This window comes from Trachurus trachurus (assembly GCF_905171665.1).
Source record: "Trachurus trachurus genome assembly, chromosome: 15".
NCBI classification, from domain to species: domain Eukaryota; kingdom Metazoa; phylum Chordata; class Actinopteri; order Carangiformes; family Carangidae; genus Trachurus; species Trachurus trachurus.
The window spans coordinates 24,855,244-24,867,551 of NC_139906.1; the positions used below are offsets into that span (position 1 = coordinate 24,855,244).

General features: G+C 44.9%; 1 protein-coding gene across 1 annotated transcript in view; it reads left to right on the forward strand.

Moving 5' to 3' along the window:
• unc5b (unc-5 netrin receptor B) overlaps window positions 1-12,308 on the forward strand; it is a gene marked incomplete at both ends in the record, with an annotated part of 53,805 nt that overhangs the window by 23,748 nt on the left and 17,749 nt on the right. Inside the window, one exon of the mRNA XM_083988519.1 lies at window positions 11,705-11,935. Within this exon, the coding sequence (XP_083844645.1) occupies window positions 11,705-11,935 (231 nt within the window). The remainder of the gene's footprint in view (window positions 1-11,704; window positions 11,936-12,308) is intronic.

The window sequence follows — 12,308 nt, forward strand, 5'->3', positions numbered from 1 at the left end:
GCATTTTGCCGACGTTTCTCAAGATCACAGTTCGTGCTTCTTGACGTAACACACCAAACGCACGACGGCACTCCTCAACAATGTCTCAAACATAAAACCAGGTTTACAGCGGATGATCTTCACATTCAGTGAGCTTTTCAATTAGTGAACTGTAAATGAGTTCCCTGCTGAGTATGTGCTTGAACACAAATTAAAGGGTAGCAGGAATTCAAGACTGTTGTGCTTGTGGAACAAATGAAGGGTATTTGGGTGAGGGACATGTAATTTGACTGTCTGTGTGTCTCCAGTCTTACCGGAATCCCTGACTGGGATGGACTTACTGGTTTTCTTGTGTTTATTTGTGTATGTGTGAGGTCAGGTACACAACCCCACCCACACTGCAACTGCATGTGTATATGTTTGTGAGGGAGACAAAAGGTCAGAGCATGTATTTACCTGTAAGGCAGAAGCTGTCAAGTTTCAAGACAAGACTGACCGGCATTTGTCACCAAATGCCTTTTCTGCATTCAAGAACATCAGTAGATTAGTGTTTTCTTTAAAGCTATAGTGCGTAACTTCTATCGCCCCCTAGAGGATTTCTGTGTTATAACAACGATACGGCCGGCACCTCAATATGGCGTATGGCCCGGTGTAACCCGCCCCTCCCCTCCCCACCGCTACCGTTTGTCACTCTCTTTCTTGTGCCGAACGGGAAGGCTTTTTCAGGATCCACTTCTGAACCTCTTGGTCGCTTCTTCGGGTTCTCCGCCATGTTGCTTCTAGCAGCGCTCTCCTCCCCCCCTTCCTTCTCGTTGTCAGGTAAAACCGGGCAGAACGCGTTATGCTGCGTTCCAGGCAGGCTGTCGAACCCGTAAGTTACGACTTCAAGTCACAAGTTACGACTTTGTAGCGTTCCAGGTAACCCGTAACTCATGTTTTTCCAACCTGTTACCTATAACTTCCGACCCGTGAACTCGTACCAGGTTGGAAAAACACGAGTCACAGGTTGCCTGGAACGCACCATTACTTCCTGTGCGCCAGCGCGGGAATGTCGCCAAAGACACCAAATACAAAAAAAAACAAATACTGAAAAATACCGCGAGGTGTTAGAGGAGCTGAACGGCTTAATCGGCGTTGTATCATCTCCTCTTGTAGTGGCTTGGGTGAATCAGATATTTACAGACACGTAGAAGTTACGCACTATAGCTTTAAGAACCAATATTTTCATGAGAAGAGGACAATTTATATGTGTAATACAGGACACTCTCTTATTTTCAAAAATTCAAAGACAAGAAGCTGAGCGGCCTCTAAGTGTGTGTGTGCGTGTAATCAGTTCAAGAAGCAATAAAGAGGACAGAGGAGTGGTGAGGAGTGGACCTGGTGAGAGCAAGGAGAGGTTAAGTGTTGCAAAAGTTAGTAGAGAGGTGAATCAGAGGACCGGTATTGTGGTGGTGCTGGTTAGAGGGAGGGAGGGGACACGCCTGTAGCCTAACGAAGACAGTGCAGATACAATGCAAGTGTAGTGGGATGGAGGGAGAGGCACATGGGGGTGGGGGGTGGGGGGGTGCAGGGTAGAGTAGGTAATTACAGGGGCCCAGAGAGGAGAGGCCTGTAATCAGCCTGCCCTCAGAAAGGAATGCAGCTCATCTTCTCATGTAATTACAGCCATTTAAACGGCCCCGGCTTCCAAACACTCATCCCACTGTACTGCTCACCTATTCACGTTATGTATGTGCGCGCTACACACACACACACAACTTACAAACACTTATTTCAACAAGACTTACAAATGGAAGGGCGTGAGGTGGCACAAGAAAGAGTGATGGAGAGACAGACAACAGACAATGTGTTAGTGTGTGTGGTGTGTAGACTGCTAGGCCTCTCTCTAGAGGAGCCCGGCTCCATGTGAATATACCTACCATGGCAACCAACCAGCCACTCTGGGTAAGATTTGCGCAACCCTCATGATGAAGCAGCAGCTGCACAGTGGTGGAGCAGACGAGCAGTGGCGCCTTACACCCAACACGTACAGTTATGTCTACACACAAACACACACTGCCTCATTCTACCATATGAGTTTGACCTCCTCCAAGTAATAGTTGTGACATTGGTCTGTAATTTCGAGAGGATAATAGGGAAACAACATTGTCTCACCCACTCTGTCTCCTCTCCTTCCCTTCCTCCCTCCCTCCCTCCCTCCCTGTGTCCCTGCCCCACTCTTACCCTCCCTCTCTCTCTCTCTCTCTCTCTCTCTCTCTCTCTCTCTCTCTCTCTCTCTCTCTCTCTCTCTCTCTCTCTCTCTCTCTCTCACTCCGATAGTGATTGATAGTGGTGCTTGTGTGCGCCTGTGTTCCCATGCAGTAGGTGGTCGTCAGGGCGCACACAAACAGCACAGGGCCACTTTTTGATGGGCCGTGATTAATGAGCGCCGTGGGGGGGTGGCGCCCCCTAGCTGTGACAGAGCACACGTTCAGCCACGACGTAGCCCCCCCCCTACTACCCCAACCCCCCCTCTCTCTCTCTCTCTCTCTCTGCCTATTCAAATGCACCAGTAGCAGCAGTGGGATCACAGCTACAACAACACAAGAGCAAATCCTCTTAGCGCTCCCACTCTCACAGTCACACTCACCCACACATTCAAAAACACAGTCAAAAAAGAATCTCACTTGGAGTAGGCTGTCCCTTGGATGCACAGTCGGTAAATATAATCCACAAGTCTGTTACAAACACGCCCGCCCTACCTCTCTTTCACATACACAGTTGTGGAATTGTGTGGGTCCAACGTGAAACAGCCACAAAATTCTTCACTATTCACCCAGTTATCAGTGGAAAAAACACCACTGACTCTCGCCCTGTCATTGGGTCCTCAACCGTCTGGAAGCACGTAGCTGGATAGCATGTTTACGTGTTGTGTGTTTGCCCCTTGGCATACCCTACAACAGGGCTGATTAAATGTCATTATGACACCAAGGGCTTATGAGAAAACAAGATAGAAGATGAGTCCTTTGAAAAAGGGCAGGTCACACTTCATTTACAATTAGAGGGTTGCAGGGTAACACACCTTGCAGCTAAGAGAGTGGGATAACACTCTATTTACGAGCGGATCTGCAAAAGAGGTCTTCCAAACCGCTGCATTTGTTGCGTGAGTGTGTGTGTGTATGTGTGTTACCATGTCCTCAGGCTTGCTTTCTCTCTTCCTGTCACCCAGACATGCTGGATGGACAAGCAAAGCATTTCTGTCACTCCGTATCTCCATCACCGGCTCGGACTTCTCCCTCTGCCAATCTGTTTTCCTGCCTCCTGTCACCTCCCTCTTTCTCATACACACACACGCACACACGCACACACACACCTTTTCTGTCCCATTTTCCGTCACTCTCTGACTCACACAGATTCCATCTCGCTTACTCACTTGCACAATCAATTACAGCAGTCTCGATCGTATTCTGTTGTAACTGGGGTTGCTTCAAGCTCCGTAGAAATAGTCGCTCTGCAGGCGTCCTCATTAACATGTTGGAACCAATCAAAGGTGTGATATTTCCACAGCCATGATGAACTTCCAACAAGTCGCAAGCTCACGAGTTCCTATAACGAACATGATCACATATGTGATTCTTGGTCAGAAGAATAGTGCCTTGTAGAAAATCCTGGAAAGTCAACAACTTCACCCATTTTTCAATAAACAAATGATCTCGGCTGCGTTAACCTAGATATAGTCCATAAGTGAGAGGAAAATAGCTGATGGCATAGCTCAGAAAAATACATTTCAAAAAGAAAATGTCTTATTTTTCATGTTGTGTAACTGCTGGGCTACATATTGAAATACAAAAGTAAAAATATAACTTTGTGCTGATGGAGTTGTGTTTCAATGAACTATGATACAACAGTGTCATGCACAGTTGTGTTTGCTAGTTAATCACCAGAGGTTAATTAACAAATGAAATGCAGTGAGACTGCTATGACAGGATTTTGAAATGTAGCACAGACTCCTCAAGAAAAAAGTTTCGAACAACTAAGTAGCAAACTGTTAATTATGAAACATGACTGCTGTCTCTTGGATTTTTTTTTTCTTTTGAAAAGCTTTATTGCCAGTCAGTGACAGAAATTCTTCTTTGACAGGCTTGTGTAAAACACTAAAAAAAAAAAACATTACTGTAAAAACAAAAACGTTGTACAATCATGCTAAAAAGGAGGAGGCGGGGCTGTTAAAAGCAGCTAAGTCTTCATTATTGATTGTTCAGGGTGGTTATTGCAGAGGGGATGAAGGATTCACTGTTTGTGCTAGGCTAACACATCGAGGACCTGTTGCTTTTCTGAAAACACAAAGACAAAACTACAATTTTTTTTTTTACTCTGGGCAAGTGTATTCTTAATCATGAGACTCCTTTCCTTTGTCTGCTCAGTCTGCAACGTATGGGTCTTGTTTAAAAAGTCAGATTCATTTATTTGCCATTTGGAAAGCACTTGTGAGAGGACAGGACTATAAAAACAGACATAGGTGATAAAACAGTAAGTTACATAAAACATAAAATAAGTTAAGATAGATGGACACTTCCCTCACATATAGGCACAGCAAAGGTAAAGGCAAAGGCAAGTTTATTTGTATAGCACATTTCCGCAACAAGACAACTCAAGGTGCTTCACATTATATTAGCAAAATGAGAACATAAAAGCAAACATTAGACGGAACAACTAGAACATAGTGAAAAATATATAAAATAACAGAATAATGTTACAGTGCAGTTAATGAAAGCACCGCAGACATCTCAGTAGAAATACAATGTGGAAAACATTCATCCTAACAGCAATAAAAGAAGACAGAGCTTCTTAAAAGTGCACAGTGGAGGTATCCATGTTTCAGCACCTCTTTCAATAGAACAATCAGAAAAATAAATAAAGTAAAACCTATTGTCAGTTGCTAGTTAGAAAAACTCAAAGAGCCAGTGGCTGAGAAATAAGGTACGTAAGACTTAAGGAGGACCTGAGGAGGAATGTGTGTGCCTGCTTGTACCAGAGATGATGTCTGGTAGTTAGAGAGTCACCATGGTGAGTACAAACAAACAGGCTGCGGAGCCATGCGGAGCCGCTGCAGGTGCACATCTTGGTGGTGAGCATCAAAATATCCAAACAAGAGCTTTTCAAGGCCGACGTGTCGAAGGCTTTATGAGAAAGCACACAGAGTCGGGTCCGTGTCCCTCCTAGCAGGACGTCAGCTTCTGCTTCCTGCCTCCTGTCGCCTCACAACACCTACCACCAAGAAATGAAAATAATAGCGTTTGTTAGTCACTGGTGAATTAAAGGCACTGCAGCTTAAAAGATGTCCAATTTTACCCCCGTGTGGGCTCAAAAGGGTTTCTTCTACTGTAAGTGCCCGTGCCAGTGTGCGTGTGTGTGTGTGTGCGTTCAGTCAGATGGGTGAACTGCATGACTCCTCACACTCCGTCTGCCTTTGTTGATGAGAGAAGTGTCGCTCCAACCTGCATTCATGTCTCATGCCCTGCCTGATGCCAGTGCACGCACACACACACACTCAGGCACGCACTCAGGCACGCACGCAGGCAGGCACACACACCCACTGTCCTGCTCGCACATTCAGTGATTTTCCATCAAACATCTAAACCACACGTCTCTGCACTTCATCTTTTCCGTCACTCGTCTGGTTCTTCTCTCTCCTCGTGTAGCAAGTTGTTTTCAGGCTGATGAGGACGAGGTCAGTCTGAATATCAATCACTCAATGTAATTGTCCTTTAAGGAAGGCAAGGAGAGACTGTCTCCCTCCATCCATCTCTGTCTCTCGCGACCTGGCTGCGTGCGCGTGTGCGACTCCACCTCGGAGCTTCCTGGCAAGAATGATGATAATGAGGTAAATTGGGTGAGGATGATGGATATATGGTCACCCAGTCAATGTTGCATAATGGCTGCTGATCACTCTATTTATTGGCCTTGTTTCCCTTGCCGGCGGCATTGTCATATTTGACGGTCTGTCCTCACAGCTGTTTGTCCTTAGTGGGCTCAGCAAGCTGGTTGTGCTTCATAGCTGCGGGCTATAATAGAGCTTTCTCTATGTGTGTATGTTTGCATTTAAGGCTGGATGTCATTTGAAGTCAACTGGAGCTGCACAAAGTGCTTTGAATCCAGCAGGCAGGAGGGAAGGAGGATTGGAGTCAGGGGAGGGCAAGAAGAAAAGCACTCTCATGTTAGACACCGAACTGGAAAGAGGAAGGGAGAAGGTGGGACGCTGGGACGCTGGGCTGTTATTTGTTTGTTTTTGACCTCATAGGACACAGAAGAAGAAAAAAATAAGTCGAGATTCCTGAGCTCGCCCCAACACAGCCCGTCCCCGTGTCTCGTACAGTGTGTCTTTGTTGTTTGGCTGCTTACAAGTATTCTTCCTCTCCCCGTATGTGCTTTATTCCCTCCTGCCCCCCCTACCCACCCTCCCACTTCTGAGAGCAGTGTTGGGATAGTGAGGGCACTGGAGGGGACAGTAATGACTAACTCTGTAAAGGTAATGATAAAGTACAGACGCTTTAGACTCGGCTCTGGCTGGAGGCACTGGGGCTAGGAAAATTACAGTTGTCCTGTGTGTGTAGCTATGTGTGTGTGTGTGTGTCTCTGTGTGTGTGTGTGTGAGAGAGAGGGAGAGAAATAAAGAATGAGAGGCAACAGAAAAGAGAGGGTGGAGACAGACAGGTCACAGAAAGAACAACAGAGACAGTTTCTCCACTTGTTTCCAAATGCCTCTTGACCTGTCTCTGGCCAGAACCTCATGTCCTCCCATCTTGTCACCTCTGTCCAGCTCCATGCTCTCTCTCTCTCTCTCTCTCTCTCTCCCATGCGTTGTTACCTCGCTCCACCACTCTGACTCTCAGTTATGCTGTTGCGTGGCTCTTTATTTTTTATTTTACCCAGGGCACTTTCTCAATTTACAGTATTATATAGAGCTATGAAGGAGTGGAATGCCCTTCCGAATTATGTTATACAACAAAGAAACATGGTTAGTTTTAAAATGAAACTAAGAGATTATTATTTGGATTGTAATTTTAGTATAGTATAAATCTGTAAATTGGGTCTTGGCATCCTTGTGTGACAGGAGGATGTTGTGATTCAATGTAGGAGCTGGTAATGTCTGTTAGGTGTTCATCTTGGATGTTTTGTTTGTATATGTAAGTATGTGTTTTCTGTATGAATTTTTGTTTTTATGTATTAAGTTACATAAGTTACTGGTTGATGTTACTGGTTGATGGTTTGTATTTGTCACTCATGAAGATGAAAGACCCCAGGAAGAATAGCTGCTGTGCTGCGTGGCAAAAGCTAATGGGGATCTTACTGTAATAAACTAAACTAAAACTCTGCAACTCCACCCGTCATCATCAGCAAGGAAGGAATCTCCTTCAGTCACACCATTTGAATTTAGCCTGCATGAAAAAAAAAGAGTCAGTGAGAACTGCATGAACATGGGCTGTCATCTTGTGTCGTATAGTTTAAGTGTGTGTGTGTCTGTGTGTGTGTGTGCAATTGTGTGCTCCAGAAAAGAATACCCAAAAGCTTGTGTTTGCTTTCTAGCTGTCTGCTGTCTATCATTAGAGTAATAAAAGACTTGCTGTGCTGCACGGCAAGGAGTTCTTGTCTCTGAGGCTCCTCCATTCTGCACAAATTGCCAGCTGCTGAGTTCTGATGGATGTTTGTACGCTGGCCCAAAAACACAGGTTCCACTTTAAACCCCCAGCTCCATTATCTCAGAGAGACGAGGGGAGAGAGGAGGAGAGGGGGGGGAGAGAAAGAAGCTGTCTGTTTGTCTCCTACCTCTGTCATGCAAGTGTTTTAATTAAACTGCGCAGGCCCCCTAGAACACACACATGCACACTCCTGCACTGAGAAGAGAGGTTTACCCAAATATGCAGCGTCTCTCCTCCCAATCTGCCTCCGTCTGAAGCAGCGTCTCTCTGTGTTTGCCTGTCTCCGCTGCCATTCTTCCTCTAGCTGCCTCTCTCTCTCTCACTCCCTCTCCCGTGGCCCCCCTCTCATCTCGCCTGAAGAGTGACAGGCTGTGTTTTTCAAGCCGATGTTTGAACACCGAGCGATCAATGCCGGACAAAGGGATAGAGCGGGGGGGGGGGATGAGGGGCGGGGAGGGGCAACACAATTGGTTATTGACAGAGAATTCAAAGTCTGAAAGTCTGGAGGCGACAGCTTCGTACGAAGAGAGTAAGAGGATGTGAGCAGAGGAAAAAACACAGGCAAAGACGGGGAGGAGAGGATTGTGGGAGCAGCACGTTGGCGCGTTGGTGCTCATGGTTAAGCATGACTTTGAGACGTGTTAACTATCATTATAAATACTTGCTTGTGTTTACCTGCATGAGTAACCCACTTGCAGTGTTTTAGGCGGTTAATTGAGTGTATGTAAGTGACATAAAGTGTGGCTCCTGACAGGGTGTCACCTGTGGGTGCAGAAACAAGTGTGTGTGTACGGATTCATGTGCATGTTTGTGTGTTTACACTCCAAAAACTCAAAATCTTTCCAAGAATATTTGTCTTATTTATAGGAGTCAAAATGTCATTTCTAGTCCAAACAAATCAAATTATACTCAAAATAAGACTCATCACATAAAAATTAGCTTGTTTTTAGACACTTTTTACTTCTTTCAAGCATATTTTTACTTGAAATGAGTAGAAAAATCTGATAGTGGAGCAAGTTTTACTTTCTTATTACAAGCACAAAAAACTTGTTTTCACTGGCAGATTTTTCTACTTATTTCAAGTGAAAATATTCTTGGAAAGATTTTGAGTTTTTGCAGTGTATTATTCTTCCTCTGCTTGCTCTGACCGTCCCAGGTGTTTTTCAAGTGTGTCTGTGGAAATATGCAGCATGATGCAAAGTTTGGAGTAAAAGTAAATTTTGTTTCAGGGCTGAACTGTTTTAATTATCCATCAAAACAGAGAGACATATAGCAGTGAATACACAGAACCTCAGAGATGTCACATGACTGTAAGACGGGGCTCATTATTGCTACTTGAAGATGATGATGTAGACAGGTATGATATTTAATTACAGAAAATGTTTCACTTTTTCACATAATTTCTGAAAGTGTGATCTTGTGTAATTAATTATTGGGTAATTTCAAGGGAATCTCACAATGTGGGATATCACAACATTTACTGTGTAAAATGATGTGTTGAGATAGAGGGGAAAAAATGAGCAAATTATACTAATACAAAAAGCATTTAGAAGAAGTCAAGGTGTCATAACTTTTTTTTTAATCCAAAGATTTAATGATCTTAAGAAATGATTCATTTATGCACCTTTTTTTTTTTGTCTTTTTCACTGAATATCAATGAGAGAGTGGAAAGAAGAAGGGAGGAGGGAACATGGATAATAAGTCAAAACTCTCAGTTCAAGAGAGAATAACTTCCTTTTCTAAAACTTACAAAAAAAATCCAGACTCTCATATTTGTAATCATCACTAGGAGAGCACAGCGTGGGTGGAGTGGAAGCGTGCAGCAGTGAGGGTTCAGTTGGGGGTCACGGGTTAGTGAATAAATGTAATCGACATGGAGTACGGATGATGCGTGTGTGAGAGAGAGAGGGAGAGAGTGATGGAGTGGAGGGAGGAAGAGAAAGACAGCAGGTGACAGGTCGGTCCTGGATGGCTGTTGGGCCTGGAGCAGCTGTTGGCCTTTCTATCTGTCCTGTGGGCACTGCTGCCTCAGACTCTCCTGTCCCCGCTGGCCCTTTCATGGTGGAGGAGCTTTAGGTCAAGAGATCCCTCCAACTGAAGATGGTATACGGGCGTCTTCAATCTCTGCTGGTTTTAAATCATGCCGCAACTTTCTTCTCCCACTTCCCCCGTGCCTCTGTGTTCCTCTTTGCTTTCCCCTAATGTTTCAGACAGAATCTGTCAAGGGAAACAGCAGGATGGGGGTGGGGAAGTGCTCATGTTCCTAAAATAGGAGATGGTATCTTTCTAAGTAGTTTCTCTTGTTCCCTGGTTGTGGCATAAATGATCAAGTTGGGCTCGATTAATTTTGAAAACTGAACAGCGCAAATTAGCCTGGCTTAAATCGCATTGTGGAAAAAAGCTGCTCCTCCTGCCCCGAAACCTCTTTCTCCTGTACCCACTGAATGAAGAGAGTGAGATTTTAATATAATGTAAATGCCGTGTAAGAAAAGCACAATTACCCACGAGCTGTGTTCATCTGGGTGTGTGTGTGTGTGTGTGTTTGTGTGAGTGTGTGTCAAGGGAGTAAAGTGCATCGGGCTGGATGTGTCCTCACTGTTTCGGCATCTCCCGACTGGAGCCGAGTCGACCCTGACAATCCTGTGCACTCCGCTCCAGTCTTCCATTTAATGCATATTGAATTCAGATCATTTTCGTAAGCAGAGCAGAGTTTTCTATTGGAAGGTCAGACCCATTAACAATTTACAAGAACTTGAATTTACCCGAAAGAGAAAGTCAGAAGTGATGGTAAGAGTTTGGTCGTTAAGACGCCGCATACAAAGAGAGAAAAACATTTGGCTTTTGCAACACAATTTAAATTTAACAAAACATATTTGATTTATGCTCCAGGTTTCAGGCCGGATATTATTTCTATACTCAGGATATTTTTCAAGGCAGAGGCTGCTGCAGTCCTGCTGTTTGCAAGCGTTATGTCACTTCTCCAGTCTGCATGTGCTGCTTCAGTGTCTGTGCCCAAGTACACAAAGATACAATCAAGCTGATGATGGACACACAAGTTATGCATCATAGCCTGCTGCCCTGTGGTCCTGTAAACAGACTAGTCTGACTGACAGAATGTTTGAGTCTGCTCCCAGTACCAACGGCTGGAGAAAATGATCAACCATAAGTGAAGTGTTCAACAGTTTATGTTGTTATATCATTAAACATCATTATAATACTCTTAAAACTGTCAGATCACGTCAGTTTTATTTACATAGAACAAAATCACACATCCCCCTCAGAGGGTTTTAGTGTCTGCGCTGCAAATGTGCTGAGGCGGGATTTTTTTTTATAACAATGTAGTGCATGGCGCTGGCATCATTGCAGACATATAAATCTGTCTGCTGCTGCAAAAACAGTGGTAACCAATAACGTCGCGGCATTGATATACTGCCCGGGATCTATCCGTCACTATTAGAGTAACAAGTCGCAGTGAAGAGGTCAGAAATATCGTGTCCTTCCTGCCAGGAGAAGCTCTTCGCAGCATTGCCAGGAGGGATGTGTCACATCGAAAATGTCAGGGGATAATGTGCGATCAACGGGACCTGTCCGTGGAAGGTCAGCTGCTCTCCCCCCCCCCCCCCCCATCCCCACCCAACCCCCAGCTGAGAGGCATGCATTCTTCGAGAGCGACCAGAGCAGGAGGCTCGCACTGACCAGATTACTGGCAATAATGTTGCTGTGCCACTCCATTTATAGTGCGAGCTGTCAGCACCTTAAATGTCTTGGTGAAATACACCGACGGGGCTGCCTTAATGTATGCAGTCAAGCACTGCTGACAGAACCATTCATACATGCACTAAAGTTGCATTTAGACACACAAGACAAGTTGTCATGCAAACCCCCTCTATTGAAGTGATAACATATTGATCCCCATAGGATGAATTTGTCATTTTCGTTTACTTCCCCAACAGTGAGATTGGCCAACAACTGATGGAAACTCAGTGACAAGCAAGCAAGGCACTTTATCTCAGGTCAATCATCTAAATCGCTTCTTTTGTTTTCAGAGAGCAGCGACTACAGCGATGCCGAGGTCCTCCCCGACTCCTACCCATCAGCGCCGGCAGAGCCTCTCCCAGAATTCCTGCTGGAGCCCGAGGACGCTTTTATCGTAAAGAATCGGCCGGTCCAGCTGAGGTGCCGGGCGTCGCCGGCCACGCAGATCTACTTCAAATGCAACGGAGAGTGGGTCAATCAGAACGATCACATCACCAGAGAGAGCCTGGATCAGATCTCAGGTGAAACACACACACACAGACGTGCACACTGTGAACACGGTGAACTACACACACAGAGTAATGTCACCTTATATTTCACAAGCATCAACATCATCCTCAATTACAAACATAATTTTCAACTACATAATCCATTAGCTCCTATAGGGTTTTATGTGCATGTTAACTGCCGGTGGCTCGTAGCCAGCAGATAGTTTATAGGTGCTGTGAAAAATATGCCTCACTCAGGGTTCCCACTCGTCCGGGAAAATCTGGAAAGCCTGGAAAATGGTTGACCAATTTTCCAGTCATGGTAAACACGTGGAAAATGAGAAAAAAAAATCAAATGTCCTGGAAAAGCTTGAGTTGTCCTGGAAAATGATTTATCGCAGCTAAC